Below are 21997 nucleotides of genomic sequence, written 5' to 3'. Positions count from 1 at the left end.
AAATCATCAAATTAAAAATCATACTAACTACCACAACACAGGAATAACGGGAAATTCCTGGTTCCTGGGAAAGGAATGGACACTGTTCGCTAGCCAACAAAACATGGGAAAAAAGTAATTTGGCTTTATCTGATACCAGATCAGCCAAGAGTCATCACACACCTCCAGACTGCAAAGCCAGTTAATGAAAGGAAGCTGTATATGATGAAATGAAACAAAGGAAGAAATTGCCTGTTCACATTTTCCAATTAAATTTCCAAACATAAAACAAACAACTTTCCAACTTGATTCTGCATTCAGACTCTGCTTGATATTCCCGATACATGTTGTATTCTTCTCTGGAAATTAGGAACCCCATACAAAACAAAACCCAGCTCAAGTCCAACCATAAGAGCAGCATACCAATGGAACTGCACCCTAAGAGAGTCTCTTAGGCAAGCACCTGCAGATTGGAGATGCTAGCCAGATCTTTGAATACTGAAGACAAACAGCACTTGGTGTCTATTTCCTGCATATATAAAATTCACAGATGACAATATGAAACAGCCATTGCAGACACATGGAAGTGGCTCAGTTAATTCAATAAAATGTAGAGTACCCATTCCCTTTTCTTAGCTTACAAAAAATGCAATTGATTCAGATGCGTATAGTTTTTGGAGATTGATATTGTACAATATGTTTTCTCAGAGGATGGCACAGATCAGTTTGTTATCACTTGGCATTAAGGATGCATCAACACTACAGTCATAAATCATTTTAACTGTCATTCCTCTGCCCACAGGAAACATGGGAATATATAGGTTTACCAGAAAATGTACACAGAATTGCCCAAGTTGATGTTGATGAATTTACTTATGACTTGAATGAAACAAATGTTTGACTGGCAGCACTTAAAATGACCAAAAATTTGTTCTGAACAAACTTTCCCCAGCAATTTCCCATAAAATGCCAACATTTACTGTCAGTCTCAAACTTGCACAATACTGCTTGCAGTGTCAGTCTAGTTATAAATATTAATGTTGGTCAAAGTCAGCTCATAAATGTGCATTCTAGAGCAAAAAAAAACTAAAGCAAAACCAGAAATCCAAAGTATTTATTAAATAATGACTAAAACAGTTAATATGGTGCATCTGAAACAGTTGATGGAATGGGTCTTCACTTCGATCCCACCAGATTACATATCAAGTTTAATGACTCTGTTTAAATATGTGTATTTGTACAGTATAAGACACAATGATTTTGACAGAAAATCACTTTATAGCATAGATGGGGAAGGTTAGGCTTCACTAACAGAAAACTCAGCACTACATTAAACTGCAATACTCAGGATTCTTACCCAGATGGTTAAGACTGAATCAAACCAATCTGAGTTCACAGAAAAGAGAAAACACTTGAGCCTAAATCCAACTGCCAATCCTAACTAGAAAAGTCCAATTGAATCAATTATAACTTGAAAAATAAATACTTTTTGTAGGTTCTGTTGATTCACAGGAGATTATCACATGCCCTTGTCCCATTCCTGTCCTGTCCTTCCCATGAGATTGCGGGAAAGTTTTTCAAATGATGTTGTGCAGATCCTCTCATTAGCTCATCCAAAAAGCGCAATTGACTGTGATCACGCAAAAGACTTACAGATGATACTGAGCAGATCCCATCATTAACCTGTCATTAAAGCGACATTGGCTGGCACTGGCCGGCAATAACAGAAGTTTCCTTTATTGCAATGCCACTTTAATGATGGGTTAATGGCGGGATTAGTGCTATAATTGAAAGCCTTTCATGCTATCGCAGTCACGGACGGGTTAATGACAGGATAAGGAGAGGAGAGTGATCCTGTCCCTATCTCATCTCTGTGTTATAATCTTCAATGACTCTACTCTAGCTGGGGCTGCTAACTGCATTTAGGCCATAGGTCTTCAGCCACTTGATGTGTAATATCTTACCTTCATAACATAGATATCACAAATACAAGCAAATCTTAATAAAATTAGCTACTTCTCCAAAAGAAAAAAAAATAGTAATAATAATACTGGTTCTAGTACAGGAATAAATATGTTTAGTTGTGCCTGAAGTTTCACATGGTTTATAGGAATTCTGGTAAAAATCATAATAATAATACTGGTTCTAGTACAGGAATAAATATGTTTAGTTGTACCTGAAGTTTCACATGGTTTATAGGAATTCTGGTAAAAATCTTTCTTAAATTCTTCATGTCTATATATAAGATGTGGCTTTTTATGGTCATCTTCATAGTCATCTTCTGTCACCAAAGGTTCTAGAAAGTATTCTCCATCATGGGATCTAAATGTGCCCATCTGTAATCAAGAAAGAGAGTCAGTAGAACTAAGCAAGATGATTAGACGTCCCTTCTATGAAGTTAGAACCTTGAAAAAGCTGTCTGAAGTTCCATTATATGAACGGTTTCAAACTTTGTGGACAAAATTGAGATTACAACCTTATCAGGGAGGTTTTCTTGAGGTCACAATTCATTGCATACTCACATAGGAATTTAATAGGAGTTCTGATTAAATGTGTGTGTAGAAATGCATTGCTATATTTATAACAGATTGTAAGTCATCTATGGTAAACATGGATCAGATAATGATGAAGCTATTTTTCAAAATATTGGACAACATACTGTAGTAGAAATGAGATTAAATAAATAATTTCACAAATAATCAATTTGCAGCATAACATTAGCATTAAAAACATTGTGCAAAGAGTTGAGCTTTCTCAGAGGCTGTGTGAATGTGGTTCCTCATGCTGTCAATCATTCTACAAGCGCACACACTTTCAACTTGTGAAGTAAGGAGCTAATCTACCATTGCACAATGATTTTGCCCACTGAGCCATAGTGCCCATTGAGCCATCAGATGCACCACTGTAGGAATGCAGTAAACATGACCAGACTTCACTTTTAAGAATAACATTAGTCTATACCAAGAAATAATGCCCAGTCTTCCTTCCGTTCCCACGGTCTTCGGATCCATGTCCCTCACTTATGCATGACAAACAGAGGGAGAATGAATGAGGTGCATGCTTGCAGCATGTCCCTGCACACCCACATCTAGATTCAAGCTTGCATATATGGGGCTTGAATGTAGGCGAAACTCCAGTTTCGCAAGGGGTTCCAGGACGATCCCCCGTGAAAAAGGAGGGGTGACTGTATATGATTATTTTTCATGCAGAAATAAAAGAGAAAATTCAGAATAAAAGTATACTGCTTAAGAGCATAGGAAGCATAAAACAAAAAATGTGGAAGTAGACTGAAGTATATGAAAGCTCATACTGCCAATTCCTTTCTTTCAGTTAGTCTCAAAGGTGCTGCAAGATCTCTCTTACTGATCATACTGATTCTACAGACTAACACGGCCCACCACAGTCCCCTGTGGAACAGCAACAGATGGCTCATGGACGAACATGATTCCATAGACCACTACTTTGAGTAGTATTGATTTATAGCAAATCGAACTTACACATAAATAATGTATTATCATTCATTTCTCTGCACAAGCTAAGGGTCTGAGTTTAGTTGATTAAGGGTCTGAGCTGATTCATACAACTACAGAGATACTAAATCATGGACATTTAAAAGCCAAAATTAGTCAACACTATATGAAACACATTTCACAACTTTTCCACAAATGTAGCAGCAATGCTTCTATTAGATGAAATGTATCACTTCAAACACAGGAACATGCATTATAGCCAGATCAGACAATTGTTCATATAGGCTAGCACAGTCTATTCTGATGGGGTCTCGATCAGGGGTCTTTTGTATCAATGACTCCTTTCAAGCTGGAAATACCTGGGACTGAATCTGGAACTTTATGAAATCTCAACTAGTATTTAAACCAATGGTACTCAGCCTTTTTATCTTTGTGAACCCTTTTTACAACTGCAAGTGGACATTGCAACTGCCCCTCAATGTACCCTATGAATAAACATATTTTGTTCTACTGTGCATAATTTCATTTGCACATTCATGTATATCCATATTTTAATATTTTATAAGAAATTAATATTGTTCAAATTACAATAGCATGATTTTATTAAATTCAATATTTAACTCAATTATTTCAGATCATTCAAATGAATTAAACTCTTTGCTTAGTGGCATTAGAATAATTTTACAACCAACAGGTTAACTCAAAAATAAATCCCACTGAGTTCAACAACATAAATTCCAAAATACAGATATATAAGCCTGAAAACTTGGGTTTTCCATTACTTGGGGAAACTGCATATATAATAGCAAAGGCTTGTTAATATTGTGAGATTTATGTAAAACAAAACCCAGAGAAGTAGCTATGGAGACTGTCATATGTTTTGACAGAGTTGGACCTCCAAGGCCAGCTGTAACTAACTGAAGGATGAATTTTGAGAAATCACCACTCACTGTGTAATGAGCTGCATGTGAGAGTAAGGGCTGATTAAAAGTAATGTATCTTCAATCAAGGCAGGTATAAACTGTGGGACAGGTTGAGTCTCTCTTATCTGAAATCTTGGGACAAGAAGTGTTTTGAATATTGGATATTTTGTGGATTCGTGTACCCTTTCATAAAAATGTCAGATCACACCATTTGAGGATAATACACACAAACATTTTCAGATATTAGTTCTTATTGTATTGCACAAGTCTACCTATGACAGAACATGCTATAGTACATAGTGGCTAACTGTTACACACAATAAAACAACTACTGTACCTATGTCAGAATGTACAGAGGGATGGGAACTATCCCCATTGGACTGAAAATCCCAGCAGCTCTTGATCAGTACAGCCAATGATGAGGAATGCAGAGAGTTGCAGTCCAATAACACCATGATTCTTGTTCCTGATGTTCAGGAACATAGTGTCTTTCCTCTCGTGACACTCAGCATCGTTAAATATGCAGCAGGTGAGCTATGAAATATTAATTGAAACATATGAATCAAGGTTTCTAAGAGACTAGATAGGTAAACACTGGTTTTTAATTGTCAGTGATATGTTGTTAAATGCCCTTAAATTGACCTCACCTCATGGCAACCCTGTGAATGAGACATCTCCAAGATTCCCAGCCCTCAACTGCCCTGCAAGCTCAGGCCCATGATCTCCCTGATCAAGTATAACAATACGGAATGTGGTCTTCCTCTCTTTATACATCCCTCTATCTTTCCCAACATCATTTTCTTTTCTAATGATTCATGCCTTCTCATGATGTGGCAAAAGTATGAGTTTCAATTTTTTCATCCTGGTTTTCAGAGGACGTTCAGACTGGATCTGTTTTAGAACCCATCTGTTTGTCTTCTTCGCTGTCCACAATAGCCTTAGTATTCCTCTCCAGCACCACATCTCAAATGAGTTGATTTTATTTCAATCTGCTTTCTTCACTATCCAGCTCTCATGATGATGGGGAAATCAATGGTTTGAACTATCCTCACTGTAGTGTTCAGAGTTATATCTTTGCACTTTAAGATTTTGTCCAGTTCTTCTATAGCTGCCCTTCCCGGTCCTAGTCTACTTCTGATTTCTTGACTGCAACCTCCATTCTAATTGATATTTAATCCAAGGTATAGGGACGTTTTTGACTATTTCAATTTTCTCATCTAGGATGAATTCTTGTAGATCTTCCATGGTCATTATTTTTGTTTTCTTAATGTTCAGCATTAGCACTTTCCTCCTTAACCTTCCTCATTAATTACTCCATGTCCTTGATAATTTCTGTGAGTAGTACTGTGTCATCTGCATATCTTAGATTGTTAATGTTCCTTCCCCAAATCTTCACTCTTCCTGCCTCTGAATGTACATACTAATAAAAATAATAATAATTTTTTTATTTCTATCCCGCTTTTTGCCAGGCAATCAAAGCAGTGTACAACAAGTTAAAATACATCCATATATACATAGTGCTCCCCCCTTATATTTTCTGCATACAAGTTGAATAAATAGGGTGATAGTATGCAGCCTTGCCTGACCCTTTTGCCAATTGGAAACCATTCTTTTTCTCCATATTCTGTTCTAACGACAGTCTCTTGTCCTGAGTTCAGGTTATTTCTCAGGATGATCAGATGTTTTGGCACTCCCGTTCCTCTAAGAGGTAGTCATAGCAGTCACAGGCTTTGTTGTAATCAATAAAGCTATATAATTAATAAAGATATATTTTACTGATATATTACATGAAACAACAAATATCCTCTTCAATACAAAACTGATTGAAATGATTGTAGAATAATTTCTGTTTAGCATTCACACACAGATACACAAGTGCTTACAAATGTTGTCTTCCTTTATCAAATATGAACATTCTCAAACAGTAAAAAGCTGATAATAGGTAGCTATTTCATAAAATGGTTTATCTGTAAGTGATAATGATGAGAATAGAACAAGCAAGCTGCCAAATAAATCAAAAAGAAGCTATAAAATAAAGACTTCTGCAGTCCTCCTGCTCACACAAACACAAACATAACTTCTCTACTTACCACTAAGCAGTAGCTCTTTACAGATGGATTCTTAAGAAGAAACTTCTCAGCCCAAGTAGTGAATTTTGGTGAATTCTACTTCAGTACTTCTGTGGCCCACAAAACTACTTTCACAGCTAGGATCTTTCCCAAAAAACCTGAATGCACTAAGCTTTGTCCATGTTTCTTAGAAACTCATGCTTGATTGAAACAGTCCACAAGGACAGATATGAAAATCAGTGAAAATGTCAGGATCAGATTAATAAAAACTATCATGACACTGTAGAAGGTCAGATGGCAAGTGAATGAAGGTCTTAACTGGCCAATGGGTTCAGATCCAAAAGTTTTATATCCCTACTGTTTAGAAAAAAATTATATATTGTTGTTGTTTTAAATGGATATGTTTTCTTTCTCTGCTGTACTCTGCTAACTTCAAATACTATGTTAAAATTACTATGGACAAATTTAAAATATAATCACTGCACTTTCTGATAAAAATGGCCAAAACAATCTTAGCACTCCAGAACAACTAATGGGTTGAATCAGTCAAATACTCCTTTGCAGATCAACAGATCACAGCAATATCAAAGGCCATTTTAAAGCCCATTATATAGCCATAAGATCAAACGTGCCCTTCCAATCTACAAGTAAAATCACATTTATTTCAGTGAGAGTTGTATGTGCATGAAGGAGACAAAAGCCTTTTGATTTCTGTATAAAATATACTAAATGGAATCATGAATCCTGGAAGAATCTTCTAAACTGCTGTTTGAAAAGAAAAGATGCATATTGTAATATTTTATATTTTGGCAGAGCAGTTACTTCAAAATAAAAATGGTTGTATGCTGTACATAAAATCCCATGCTTATGCTTAACTAAAGTAAAATAAGAAGGGAACAAAGAGACTATTGAGTAAAATGTGTCAGGCACATGGACAAAATGGGTAACTCACACTTTCACAATTCCATAGCTATCAACATATGCTGTCTACACTTGGCCATGTTCTGCAATTTAATGACTAGGCTAAAATTTAGAGTCATAGAATTGGAAGAAACCACAAGGGTTATCTTCCAACCCCCTGCCATGCAGATATACACAATCAAACAGATGGCCATCCAGCCTTTGCTTAAAAACCTCTAAAGAAGGAGACTCCACCATATTCTGAGACAGCGTATTCCCATTTCAAACAGCTGTTTACTGTCAGGAAGTTCTTCTTAATGTTTAGGTGGAATCTCTAGATTATAGGACATAAATTCTGAGTTAGTAATATTACATTGGAAAGGCAGTTTATTATCATTTTTCAAATAGCACATCAGTGCTGCTTGTTAGTGAGCATTCTGACAGAAAGATTTTTATTAATAACACATTACACTTTAGTTGCTTTTTCATTTTAAATATGCCTTTTAAAAAACTCCAAATGGCCCTAAATCTCCAGAAAAGAACTATTTTCGAAGTAACAAGTAAATGTTACATTCCCAGGTCAGAAAGAAGATGGGAAGAGTTCCCAGACACCACAAAATATGACTAGTTTCTGAACTGGCTCTTAATATATATTGGTATCCTAACTATATGAAAAATATGTCAGTCAGGTCTGTTCAGAAGCATACTAATAAAGAAATTAGGCAAGAACTTTACTGATTGTCCTCAAAAAAGGACAGAAATATGAGAGCCTATTTGTTGTTAAATGCCGAGTCAGCCCTGACTCACGGCTAGGCTTGCCATAACCCGGCTGCAACTGGGAACTTTCCGATTTTGGGGGCCTGGGGCCCCTCCCGGCACGGGTGCAGCCCCAAAACCGGGAGCCTCCCGGTTGCAGCCTGGGTTGCTGCGCCCCTGGCAGGCCTCGCTGCCCTCCTCCTCCACCTCGGGGAGGCGGGGAGGAAGAGGAGGGCAGCGAGGCCTGCCTGGGGCACAGGAGGCGAAGCTGGAGGCGGTGCCTCCCAGCGCGCCCGCGCCACCCTCCTCCTCCGCCCCCTCTCCCCCAGGCCGCGTGGAGGAGGCGAAGGTGGAAGGAGGCAGCATCTCCTCCGCGCAGGGAGGAGGAGAGAAGCAGGGGGAAGGTGGCGCGGGCGCGCCCCGAAGGCGGGGGATTCCCCCAGGATTCCCCCCCGCGAGGCCCTGGATGGAGTCCTCCCAGGCCTGGCTGGGGCTTGGAGGACGCTTCCTCCCAAGCCCTAGTCAGACCCTGGATGGGGCTCCGCGATCGTGGAGTCCTCCCAGGCCTGGCTGGGGCTTGGAGGACACTGCCTGCCAAGCCCCAGCCAGTCCCTGGATGGGGCTCCGCGATTGCGGAGTCCTCCAAGGCCTCGCTGGGGCTCGAGAGACGCTGTCTTCCGAGGCCTTGGACAAGGTTTAAAAATGTAGGACCTTTTTTTAAAAATTTCCTGGCCAGGGGAAAAAAAAGTCCTACATTTTTAAACTTTGTCCTACATTTCCCCCGTTTTGGAGGTCCCCAGGGATGGCAACCCTACTCATGGCAACCCCATGGATGAAAAATTTCTAAGATTCTCTAATCTCCACTGCTCTGCTTAGTTCCTGCAAACTCATGCCCATGATCACCCTGGCTGAGTCTATCCATTTGGCATGCAATCTTCCTCTCTTTCTACTACCCTCTACCTTTCCTAGCATTATTATATTTTCTAGTGAATCATGCCTTCTCATTAAATGGCCAGAGTATGATAGCCTCAGTTTGATCATCTTGGCTTCCAAGAGGTTTTCAGGTTTGATCAAGAATCTATTTATTTGTCTTTTTGGCTGACCACAGTATCCTCAGCACTCTTCTCCATCACCACATCTCAAATGAGTTGATTTTCTTTCTGTCTGCATTTTTAGTTCTCGTGTCCGTACATTTTGATGGATTTTCACTTTAGTGCTCAATTGTATATCTTTACTCTTTAGGATCTTGTCTAGTTCTTTCATAGACATAGATCTACACAAAGCCTATACTCCAGAGTAAACATATAACAAATCCCACTGTCACCTTATAACTAAATGTAGCAGTGACACAGAGATGGATTGAAACTTCATGTAGTCCAAAACAGACTTGCTTTGAGCTGGCTGGTATGAACATATGACATCATTACTTTGTGAAACATGTTGGCTTCTGGCCTATTTCTGGGCCATGTTTGAAGTATCACAACTGATCTTTGCAACCATAAAAAGCTTGGAGTCAGATTATCTAAAGTGGAGGAGGGAACTGTGTGGTCATCTAGGTAATATGAAACTACAGCTCCCAGCAGTCCTAGGACTTGTCAATACAATTAAAATGCTAATTCAAATACAATAGATTGTGATCTGGCTAGATACAATTCAGAGGAATTCAGACTTTTTGAGGGAGGTGGAGCAAAAAACTACATAAACTCCATTGGAAAAAAAAAAAGATTTGAAAAAAAAAAAGATTTGAGGTTTACCAAAGTACAGTATCTCAAGAATACACCTTATCAAATGCTGGTCAGCCACTTCACATGTATTTGCGACTGCGCATTTTTGGTGCAGAGGGGGCAAATGGATGCAAATTTGTGCAGGAAAGTAAAGACAATTAAGTGTTGATGTGAAGTTGCACACATCTATAGCAATTCATATAATACACTTACATGTAGACTAGCCCCTACACATCGGATGTTATGGTTTGTTTCCACTCCAGTCTAAAGAAAGTCCGCCTCCCACATGTACCTGACTGGACACAGAGATTATCTTTGGAGATCTCCTCTAAGTGCCCATGCCAAATGTAAGTAAGTAGATGGGTACAAATAAAACAGAGACAGCATGACATAGTAGTTTCAGAGTTGGCCTATGACTCTGCAGGCCAGGGTCCAATTCCCAGTTCAGCCAAGAAACCCACTGGTTGACCTTCCTCTGAACAAATCTTGCCAAGAAAACCCAATGATAGGTTTGCCATGAGTCAGGAATGACTTGAAGGCACACAACAATAGTAATAACAACAAGGTGGATACAACTAATGCTACCTACCTTCCTGTCCAGAAAAGCCCTCTAGCTCAGATGACAATTTCTATTGTTAAGAAAATATGTGATCCTGTGGCATCTCTTAACACAAACTTAGAGGGTCTCCATTTTGACACATAAATTTTGAGATCTAGCATAGAGATTTATTTTGGCAATGAAGAATTAAGTAGGTGCTACCCAAAAAAAAAAAAAAATCCAATGCAGACTTCACAAGCAATAGTACACCTTACTCTCTCTTGGAATTTAAATTAAGAGACAAGATAATTGGAATATGTATGTATGTATTTATTTTGCTTGGGGAAAAATTATACATTCTATGTTAGAAACTTAGCAAAGATCTTAGATTTTTAGCCATAAGCTCTTTCCTATTACATTTCTCATAACATGTCATCTGATCAGCATTGGACAGAATAACAAATCCTGCATGCACACACACACAAAATCTAATTTAGTACCTGAACAAGCCACAAATACTACACATGTACTGCCGGGATGGGAATCATGTGTTCTGTAGATGTTGTTCAGCTGTAAACCATCATCACCCCAACAGCACTAGCTGTCCCAGTTAATGGGGAGGATTCCTGGGAATTGTGGTCCAACAGCTCTAGGTGATTGAAGAATATCCACTGCTGCTCTACTGGCATCCAGTTTCCATACACTATGTCCAAATGCCTACACAGTCACCTATTAAAGACTATGTTGCATATTAAAGCAAACTATGTTACTTCTCTGTTCTGTACATAGAACAATAAGATTAAAATTTTAATAGCAGTACCAGTGGTGGTAATGGTAGTACAGTGCGCCCTTACTTTACGTGGGGAATCTGTTCTGGACTCCCCCGCGTAAAGCAACTTCTTCCTATGCTTGAGCCCCATTTAAATGAATGGGGCTTGTGAATATGGCGGTGCACCCCTTCTCCCTGCGTGGCTTTAAGCGTATGACGCGGGTGCACTGTACTACAGTCAGTTCAGCTTCTTTTACCTTGTAACAATGTCCGTACTACAGAACAATAAACCTATATCAGCATGTAGTAAGTCTTCCTTAAACTTTTCACGGGGGGCTCTAATGAAAATTAGACCTAACTTGTATAATGGGCTACTTGCATCTTAACCATACATAGCAGAACTAGATCCACAACATCTGGAACTATGGAGTAGTGAGGTAATATTTGGCCACAAAGCTGGTCTAATTACTGACAGATGATGCATCAGCCTTCTTGAATCTGTCAAGTGTAACACTCTAAAGAGCCAGGCTTTTAGTTTCAATAGTGTCCGCATTAAGAAATAGTTATGCTTTTCTATCTTGTCTGTCTATTCTTTCATGTGACTACCGGTAGACTTTGCCTGGAACTGTAGACTTATGTCTTTCCAACTTAGTTACCCTACCCAGATATAGAGATATTGTCCCTTCATTTGTCTATTCTTCCCTGCCTATATTTCTGCCTTTTTAAATGGTTTTAATGTTTTTAATGTTTTTATACTATTATTGTTTAATTCTGTTTTAGTACTGGGTATGGGGGTGGGTGGGTAGGTCTAGGGTTTGATTTTTAACTTCATTGTAATCAATGTATTTTATTGTTGAAACCCGCCTGGATTCTTCGTGATTGGGCTGGCTATAAATAAATCTTTATTATTATTATTATTATTATTATTATTTCAACCTAAAATAGAGATAATCCTTTATTATAATGAACAATATTAGAAACTGGCCAATGCTATGTTCCATCCTACATTTCTCAACAGACTTGAGTAAAAACTCAGTTAAATAACAATGTATTTTACCTCTTGATTTTCTGTCTGGACTATGTTTGCTCCACCTGCAGCCAGTGAAATCCTCAGCAGATCTGGTAGTTCATGTCTGTAGGAGGCTAAAACTGACCAATGAAGTGAAAGTAAAAGAAGAATACAGAACTTAGAAAAAGATAGTTAGTTTTCATCACTAGAATGATCTCTAATGTATCTCTGCCTGTAAATGATCAGACATTATCCTTTGCCCTAAAACTGCCACTATTCATGACTCCTATTTTTGTATTACAGTTCTTGATACCTATTGGTAGAAAATTTCTAATTACTCCCTATTATCTTCTAACACTATATGTGATGTCTATATTCAGAATCTGTATATATAATACATTGCATAGTTGCACCGTAATTCTTAAGAATAACTGTAGTTACACCACCTACTTTAGATGCTTGAAAAGTATTTATTGCACTCTTACCTTTAGAATATAACACAATTCACAAAAGAAAGCCCCTTCCATGTAAGATAGAACAATCCCAGTATAGATTGTCACACATGGAATTCTATAGGTAGATTTTTCCATTGAAAGCACTTTTCATATTTGAATTTTGTCTCATCTGAAGCCATTCTTAGCTGGCCTCTTACTACCCACTGGACTTAAACAGACCAAGGAACTGCATATGTGTGTGTGTGATCAAACACACACACACACACACACGTGTGTGTGTGCACAGATGTAAAAGGATTAGCAAAGTTACTTTTTGGACCACTACGCTTCACAAATCATCTACTCCAAGCTCTATATGTATCCCTTTCTTCCATTTAAGCACACATATCTGACTGAATTAGTATAGTTCAAGTTGTCTTTTCAGTCAGTCACTGTATAAATTCTATTGTATTCAAGATTCTTAGACTGATGGAAAACTTTGAAAAGACATATTCAAATAACTAATAAGCCTTAAAGATAAAAATCTGATTATTTTCAGGCAGACTGTAATTGTGCATACATGTTTAGAATATGTTTTAAATTTTAATTTGCAATTTTTCTGTTGGCTTTTTTTCTAAGTCCTGTATTTTTTCTTCCTCTGACATCTACAGCATTGATCCATTGCAGCTTCCCACAAATATGTGAAACTGGATGACATAATTGTCATCACATGGATCAAAGTAGCTTCTCATACTTCATTTGCTTTTGATTTATAGGGAACAGTAATAGAAGAAACTGTTCTCTCATGTATCAGGATTTGGCACAGATGGAAAAAAGCCTTTTCCTTTGGGATCAGGTTTCTTTTTTAAAAAAAAAGCTTTTACATACAATTAGCTATTGGTATATCTTCTCTTATACCAGAAAAGTAAACTTGTATTCACATCTTAAATGTAATATTTAAGTACCAAATTACACTAGTTTGTAATCTGGTATCTCATATTTTGAGAGCATTTACTGTGAATTTCAGAGTAACATCAAACCATATTTCAGCACTTTTACAATCCTGATTTGTGCAAACCATACTATACTCGATTTGGACATTGCAGAAAACTATAGTTTCATTGCTCAAGTCACAAGTTATGTGGAAAATCTGAATACGCAGTGGAAAAAAAGAGATGGAAAGGGAAGTGTACAAGTTTACAGTTTGTTCGTCAGGATTTAACATAATGTCTCAATCTGATCAATTATAATCCTAATTCAGTTAGAAATGTTAAAATGCTACATGTTTTCTCATGTGGTATGCAATGAAAACAAAATTCAAAACATTATGTGAAAAATAATCATACACAAATGGGTGCTCATGAAGAACTCACTGGAGGAGAGGAAGGAAGGGAAGAAAAAAGAGGCTAGGGTTCTTCCCTTCCCCATTCCCCAAGCAAATTCCTTATCTAACCAGCAAAAAGATGGTCAGGATTAGGGATTAGGGTTACAGTGCTGTGCCAGTTCAAGAGACTTTATGGCTGGAAAGTCCAAGCAATGAATTAGGTGTTGAATCTTTTAGAGACTAACAAAGAATCTGAAAAATGCTCATAGTGCAATAGTCTACACTTCTGACAGATTCATGAAACATATTGTATCAAAAGTCCTTGGGGAGACTGATACAGTACACCACACAATTTTAGAGTATGGTGCTAAGTATTACCTCAGTTTCCACAGTCAGACAAACAATGAGTTTGGAAGCCTTGCTCCCCTTCCCTCTCAACCTGGATTCTTCTGCATGACAATCAGTGTAACAATTATTCAAGGTACTCTGATCTACTCAGTGGTTTCAACATTGAAATGTGTGTGAGAAAGAGTGCATCAGTTTGTTTCCCTTCTGGTAAGCAAAGTTAGCACTCTAGCTTTCAGAGATAAAACCTGTGCCATTGATTTTATTAGATGAATGATGGTATAACTCTTACCAATAGAATGAATTTTCATAAAACTATGGTAAGGGTGAGCCTATATCCACCATGGACAGAGACCAAAGCACTTCCTCTTTCATTCCTCAGTTTCAATGTCCAGATGCACAGGGAAGAGTAGTTATAAATAGGTAGATGAAAATATCCTGTAATGAGAGCTACATGTTGCTGACCCAACTCAGTCAAGTTGTATTGCTCAATAAGAAAAAAATGTTGAGCTGAAAGATGTGTCATTATTCACTTACAGTGTCAGAACTTGGAGGTGTTACGTTTTGGACTACAACACCAAGAATCCACAGCCAGCAATGCCTATGCCTGTGTGGCTTGGTGAATCTGGGTGTTGTATTATAAGTAACCTGTTTATACAAGAGAAAATGCTAGAATAACATGAAATGTGTAATTGATTACACTATTAGTATACAGTGGGTCATTTCTTATACTTGTGGGTTCCATTCCGGACACACACCCCTATGGATGGCAAAAACTGCAGGACCTCAAGTCCCACAGTATTCAATGGTGGCACATGCACAGCCACTCTCCCTGGACTGTGTGCAAGTGCAGCCATTGAAATCAATGGGGCCTGCCATCCGCGGATGCTGAAATCCATGGAGGGCAAGCCTACGATTGAGGCAAGACTACTTTACTTTCTAGCCATTAATGCAATGTATTAACTAAAATAAAGTCTTTATGTGATATAATAAAAAGCAATTGAGGTTAATTTATTAGAAGAGACAAATTTAACAACAAATCTAATAATATTTAAAAATTAATTCAAATTTTATAATATTTAAATTTGTTTCTTCTGATAAAATGAAAGGCAATCATTGTTACAAGTTGCATGATGCATGATTCAGCCACCTGTTGCATACTCTCCTTCCCTTTCTTGCTGTTAACTCACCTTCTTAACAGTACTCCTGTGGACAAAATCTGCACTTGAAGAACTACAGTCCCCAATGGCACAAATAAGGAACCAGCTACCTCTGGCCCTTTATCTAATATTCAGTGCACCTCAACATAATAAATATAGTAACAGTGAAATGAGCTTGGAACTACATTCCACTGTAATCAAATTAAGATGGATTAAATATCTATGTGCTGATTTAAGTGACAAGCACTGCACAGCATGTATATCTCCAGTGGTCCACTTAGAAGAACACACTAAGCTGTATCTGAAAAAATATACTGCACAGCTAAAAAAAGTGAAATGACTGCATATCCAATTCTTACTAGATTGAAGGATACTAGTTTCCTATTGCGCAGATCTCAGGCAGAACTAAATATTATTTATTCTACTGACATTACTTAAAGTGTATCTGGTTATAAAATGCCACCACATGAAATATGAAACACAGATTGAAATTTAAAGAGCTGGTTGTTTCTAATTTTCCAAAAGCCTCCTGCAGCAGATGCATAATCCACTTGACATAGTTCCCCATTTGCAAACTTTCAGTCTTTTGTGAAAGAATATAATTTAATCTGTAGAAATTGCTCAAATGTGATAACCTTAGATACAGAATTAATATTTGGATGAGGAAAAAAACACATGATTCATTGAGCAGAATGATCTAATTTATTGCATGTTCTTGCCTTGTTTCCCCTTCTGTAAAAAAAGAATGTGAATACAGCCTTGCAATTTGTCATTTTACAGTTATGGATAGAAAAGTTTCCCTAGTGTCCAGGAGTGATTATAGTATTTGTGTTCTTTCTCTCTTGTGCATTAAAGGTCCAGTAGCAAGTTAAAACGTGGCACAATGCAAAAGGAATATAATGGCACAGCAAACAGAATTTAGTACCACAACATTTAGTGATGACCACCAGCTTGGACAGCTTTAAAAGGGAATTACCCAAATTCAGTGGCTAGTATTAATAGCTATGAAACTATGCAAACCAGTTGTTCTGGAACATAAGTGGGATAATGTTCTTGCACTCATACCCTGCTTGCAAGCATCTTCCTAATGATTTCTGGTTGATAACAGTGGGGACATCCCACTCCAGTGCCCCCCCCCAATTATGTTTGTTTTTAAGTAAAGAAAAAAAATTCTGGGAGAGTGGAAATTGTCTCTTAAGTTAGGAAGCTCCCCTCCCTCCAAGCCTGAGGAAAGGTGACCGTAGTGACAGAAAAAGAAGGGAGGGAAGGATACGTAAAAGTGTGGGAAGGAGAGTGAAAAGATACAGTGTCACTGTAAAATTGTTATCTTTCCCAATCCTGGGAACGATATATCATGGACTGAGAAATATCTTTTCAGTATCCCAAAACACTATGCAGTTTTGTGGCTTGTTCTATTACTTGAGATGCCTAAATATTATGGAGAATACTAGTAAGATAGGTAGAGATATTATAAATACTATACATCTACTCCAAAGAAAAGAGCCTTGACTTGAAAGACAGCATAATCACCATTGACAAAGTTTCTTGTAGAATCAGCAACCCAGGAAATGTCCAGGTTTATTGTTAGCTCGTTCAAAAGCCAGGTCCTCCCTTACCTTGCTAAGGCAACACAGGCCTAAATGAAGAAGGATTACAAACCCTAATAGTAGTGCTTACCAGGCCACCACAGAGACTGAAGACTGCTGTGTGTATTTCCTGTGCATTGACATGCCCACGGAAGAAGCAATGGTGCAGATCTGAGGTTGCATGCTTTTGTGTGGACCCCAAATGCACCTCAACATAGTGAGGAGCAATGAAACTTGTATCAGCACTCAAATTCAGCTGGAAAACCTGTCCATAGGCATTGAAGCGGTAATGAGTCCTAAACGAAATGGACTCCACTTGTGCGTCCATACTTCTTTTCCTCCTTTTAAAGTGGTGAGTGTGTGGAAAAGCATCTCCAAACTCATTCACTCGTGTAGGGGTCACTATTTCATATGATGACAAATGTTTCACCAAAGTCTCTGCAATAAATGAGCAAAAGAGACTGATGTCAGCAAATGCACATTCCCAAATACATTCTATCAGAGGACAGTCCAGGCCAGAGTGGGACAGAGAATAAAGGCTGAATTATCCTTTGATCCTTGCAACCCACCCCCAAGAGTCTTCCCAAATATCTTTATTTTTATCCAAGTCCTTCCTAAAAGGGTGATTGGAAATTGTATCACTTCCTGCTACCATTTTAGAAGGATGCTAACCAAAATAGAGGTATTTGGGTATGCTGAGCAGCTTTCTGCATGGTGCTGGGACATTTGTGCACCTCTAGGAGGCTTTGTGCATGGTTTTGAGCAGTAAAATGCATGAAAATTGTGCTCCCGTTTTTTTCCACCTCAAGGACTGTGGGGCTTGGGAGACTGGTAGCAAGCAGGCATGGGCCACACTTTTCCAACACCAACCCCCAATCCTCTGGGAGAACCAGTACAATCCAATAGTCTGGGTGGCACAGGCCCCATTCAAGTGCTGCACCCTATGCCAAAAATTCAGCAGGTTCTCTGGATTCAGCATCTAGAAAGGGACCATGCCACTGGAGGAGGAGGAGCAAGGAAACCAAGTATAAATTGGCCACTATTGCAGCAGTGGATCCACCAGCCACCCTTGCACCAGTGTAAGATCATAAGGCTGAGACACAGCACTCATATATCACTAAACATACAAAGATCTATGTCCATGCCTGTTTGTTTTTTTTATTGCTAGGCACCCTTTTAAAACAAGAATAGTGAAAATGTAAGCCAACAGATGAAGCAGATCATATAAATGTTATAAATCACGGTGGCGTTTGATTTGTGGAATGCTCCAGCAGCTGTAATATGCAAAAAGAAAGCATAACACTTGCAAATAATAGCACACTATTTATAGGACCATGTACACTCAGTAAAGTCCCCTCCCCTTTGTATTAAAGCAGCTACAATGACACCGAACTATTATCCACCAAATCTGGATTGCAGACATTACTATCTAACACACAGTTAGGATTTAACACAGAGCTTAATCTAAACCAGAGCTGAATCCTGGAATTTGTCTAGCCCTGAAATAAATGGTTTCACAGTGCCCAGAGTGAGCCTCAGTAGAGCCAGCCAATGATATTTTGCTTTCTGAGACCCGATAAAAAAGTCACCCCATCTATTTAACATTCAGAATCTCCCTATACTGACAGCTGATTTTTTTTCAATACTGGTAATGGAAGAGTGTCCTCCATGGTATCTAACTGCAACAACAGACATGTTTAAAAATTGTAAAACACATTGGAGGTCAAGGGGGTGTGTGACACTATTGTTTCCCAAACACTGGGCAGAAATGGGCTGTGGCGTTTACCTCTGTGTGTGTGTTGTGTGCCTTTAAATCATTTCCAAATTATGGCGACCCTAAGGTGAGCCTCTCATGGGGTTTTCTTGGCAAGATTTGTTCAGGGGAGGTTTGCCACTGACTTTCCCTGAAGCTGAGAGCATGTGACTTGCCCAAGGTCACCGAGTGGGTTTCATAGCCATGCAGGCAATAGAGCCCTGGTCTCCAGAGTCACAGTCTAATACATTAACCAATACCTGCCTCCCTTTAAAATGCTGAAGAGATGGTGTGAATTGGGTGAGGCTCAGTAGAAGAAAAAAACCTAGGGGTGACACCAACCCTCGTGACGGCACTGTGATGGTTAGTGTCGACTAGACCCATTTGATCAATTGCTGGACGGACAGGTAGCTAAGTTGCACTGACTGAATGAGTCTAGTGAGGGCTAAGAATAGGATTTAGGTTACTGTGTGGCACACACAGCTGGTCTTCTGAGGGTGTGCTTGGCAAGAGGGTCAGGAGAAAGAGCTCAGGGAATACCACTACCTGCATCCAGCACCTGCCACCGGAGATGGTTGGTGCCTCACTCTGCCTACCCTACCCTAACCTTAACCTAACCCTAACCCTTATGCAAAGGGATCTTCCAGCACCTTTGAGCCTCACCGAAAGAGAGAAGTTGGAAGCATGAGCTTTCATAGGAGTTTATCACAGTGGGGCTAATTTCAGCATTAAAGAGAGATCAAAGCGCATTAAAAGTATCCTGCAAATAAAGCAAAAATGGTGAAAAATTGCACTAATGATTATCACATGCAATTGCACAAATCAAATGCACTGTCAGCGAAATCCCAAAAGTCAAAAGAGGTGCATTAATGCTTCTTTGTGACCACATTAATGGCAGGTTTTGTGCTATGCCATGGGAAATCGTTTCTTGAAATCACATGATTTTTCCAGGATATTCACGGGATAAACTCCTGATCTCCTCCATAGATGTGAGCCTACTTCCTCAGATGTGTTTCTAAGGAATGTGTCTCAGACACAAATGAAGATGCAGGCTCAAGCCTGCTTTCAACTTCCTCCCTTCCCGCGAGTCTCAAAGGTGCTGTGAGATCCCTTTGCGGTTTGATTGTCATGACTTTGCACAGCTATATGTCTTTGATTTCTAACCCTATCCCTGCCAACGTGCAGTACTTCCCCATCTCTTCTTGAGTGAGTCCTTGCACTGGGAGGAAGGTGGGATATAAACAAACAGAAGAAGAAGAAGAAGGGGTGTTCCTCAAAGAAAAGGCAGTGCAGGCATTTCAGACAGTGTGGTGGAGTGGGTGGAGCACTGGGCCCTGGAGAGCAAGGGCTCCATGAACAAGTCACACTCTCATGGCCTCAGAGGATGGCGGTGGCAAGTCCCAAAACTGGAGACATGTGCCAAGGAAACTACACGAGGCTGACCAGAAGTTGGAAATGATGTGAAGAAGGTGCAGAATAACCATTTTGGGGGGATGTATTAAAACAAATGACAGCACTTGCCCATAGAGAGACCATACTTGCCCATAGAGAGCCCCTATGGGGATTATTTGCCCATAGGGAAACATGGGGAATACTTGCCCATAGACAATCATGTGGATTTAATCCCCAGTGATTCCCTATGGGCAAGTCTTTCTCCAATGATTCTCTATGGGAAGTATGGTTTCCCTCAGGAGTGTTTTAATACGTATCTCCATCCCCCCCTCCCGCAAATGACTCCAAGGCGAAGCCTCCTAGGGCCGTGAGAAGGAAAGCTGGAGGCTGGAGCCCGGCTTCCTAGAAAGCGGCTTCCAGGCGCCTCCAAGAAGAGCCCACTTGAGGCGCGAGCGGTGCACCGCCCAAAGGCGCGCCAAGGAGGACCCGAGAGCTTCTCCTCTGGTCTTTACCTTGCTTGGGGTGCAGGCGGAGTGCCCAGCTGCTGGAGGCGAGGAGGGCCAGGAGGAGGAGGCAGAGGAGCCCGGCCAAGCCCTGGCAGAGCCCCATGGTCCAAAGGGAGCCTCCTTCTTCCCTTCCCAGCGCCGACTCGGCCGTCCTTTCCTCTTTCTCTCAGGAACGCCACCACCTCCGGGGCTCCTTCATCTTGCCCTCCTCCTCTTCCCTGAGGAGCCCCCTCCTCCTCCTCCCCCTGGCTCCTCAGAAGGAAAGAGCGAGAGAGAGCGAGAGCGAGAGAAGGGCCAGCCAGCCTGGCTGCCTCTCGGGCCACTCGGGGACCCCGGCATCAAAGGCTCTGCCCGCCCTTTTGGGGCAGGGAGCTCAGCCCTGATTGGAGGAGGAAGCCAAGAGCTACCTAAGCACCCCCCCCCCAACAGAGAGAGAGAGAGAGAGAGAGGGACTGGGCTTCTGTGAGGGGCTCCACAGGAGGCGGCGGTGCCTTTGCTTGTCGCCCTTCCTCCCCCTTTGAGCGCCAAGACAAGGGGCTGAAGAAAGGGGAGTCCCCAGGGAATGTGTGGGGAGGGGGCAGCCCCAGGGGGCACCCTAAGTGTGGGTCTGGAGGGGGGTGACACCACTGCTCCCAAATACACAGATGGTGGGAAAAGGCTGGCAATAGGGCAAAGGGTTAATGACCTTCTGAGGCTGGAAGGTGGGATCAGCCCAGGGCTTCAAGAAGGTCCTCACCTGAGAAGCCTCACCGGAGAAGCCGGTCTCTCCTGGCCATGCAGCCAAATACAAGAAAACCCACTAAAGAGTCGTGCCTTTGGCCAACCAAGATGCCCCAAAATGCATCATGCATGGTACATTAGGCAAAGATGTTTAAAAAGGGGGAAAGGAAGTGGTGAAGTTTGAGTCAAGTGTCTACAGAAGTTAAGATTGTTGTCAGTAATAGATGGTGGGGCCTCAGTACAAGCAGAGGCCCCCCGTTTCTTGGTCCTGTGGGGACTAGGGACACGTAGCAATAAAAAGATAATAAAATGTCAATTCCATTTGCAATGGAAAGCCTCCACTTTTCCTATGATTTCCATTTTGGTGACCACACTTATAGATCGACTCTTTTTTAACATGCTGTGCGTAGCTGGTAAGGAAAGCTACTCGCTTTCCACTTTTCTGTATGGTCAGTAAGGGTTTCTGGAGCCAGCTACTGTTTACTTTGCTTGTTGCAGGAAGACACACATAGCTGAACTAGGATCAGCTAGATTAGAATCCAGCTGTTTCCCAACTCAGCCTTTTTTTGCACTGTTTACTACAGATAAACTGCTGTAATGCAATACCAAAACCTTTGCGTTTCTCCTGCTCTTTCTCACC

General features: G+C 40.2%; 1 protein-coding gene across 1 annotated transcript in view; it reads right to left on the bottom strand.

Annotated features, from left to right (window-relative positions):
- The window catches only part of ADAMTS20 (ADAM metallopeptidase with thrombospondin type 1 motif 20), a 107830-nt gene extending 86955 nt beyond the window's left edge, over window positions 1-20875 (bottom strand). Inside the window, exons 1-3 of the mRNA XM_042469932.1 lie at window positions 20644-20875; window positions 17078-17424; window positions 2156-2315 (exon numbers count right to left, since the gene is read on the bottom strand). Of these exons, the coding sequence (XP_042325866.1) occupies window positions 2156-2315; window positions 17078-17424; window positions 20644-20740 (604 nt within the window). The 5' untranslated portion in view covers window positions 20741-20875. The remainder of the gene's footprint in view (window positions 1-2155; window positions 2316-17077; window positions 17425-20643) is intronic.
- Between the last annotated feature and the right edge of the window lie 1122 nt (window positions 20876-21997).

Source organism: Sceloporus undulatus, chromosome 5 (genome assembly GCF_019175285.1).
Source record: "Sceloporus undulatus isolate JIND9_A2432 ecotype Alabama chromosome 5, SceUnd_v1.1, whole genome shotgun sequence".
In the NCBI taxonomy this organism is placed as follows: Eukaryota; Metazoa; Chordata; class Lepidosauria; order Squamata; family Phrynosomatidae; genus Sceloporus; species Sceloporus undulatus.
Note: the sequence above shows the minus strand (reverse complement) of the source record. Positions and strands in the feature narration are given on the sequence as shown.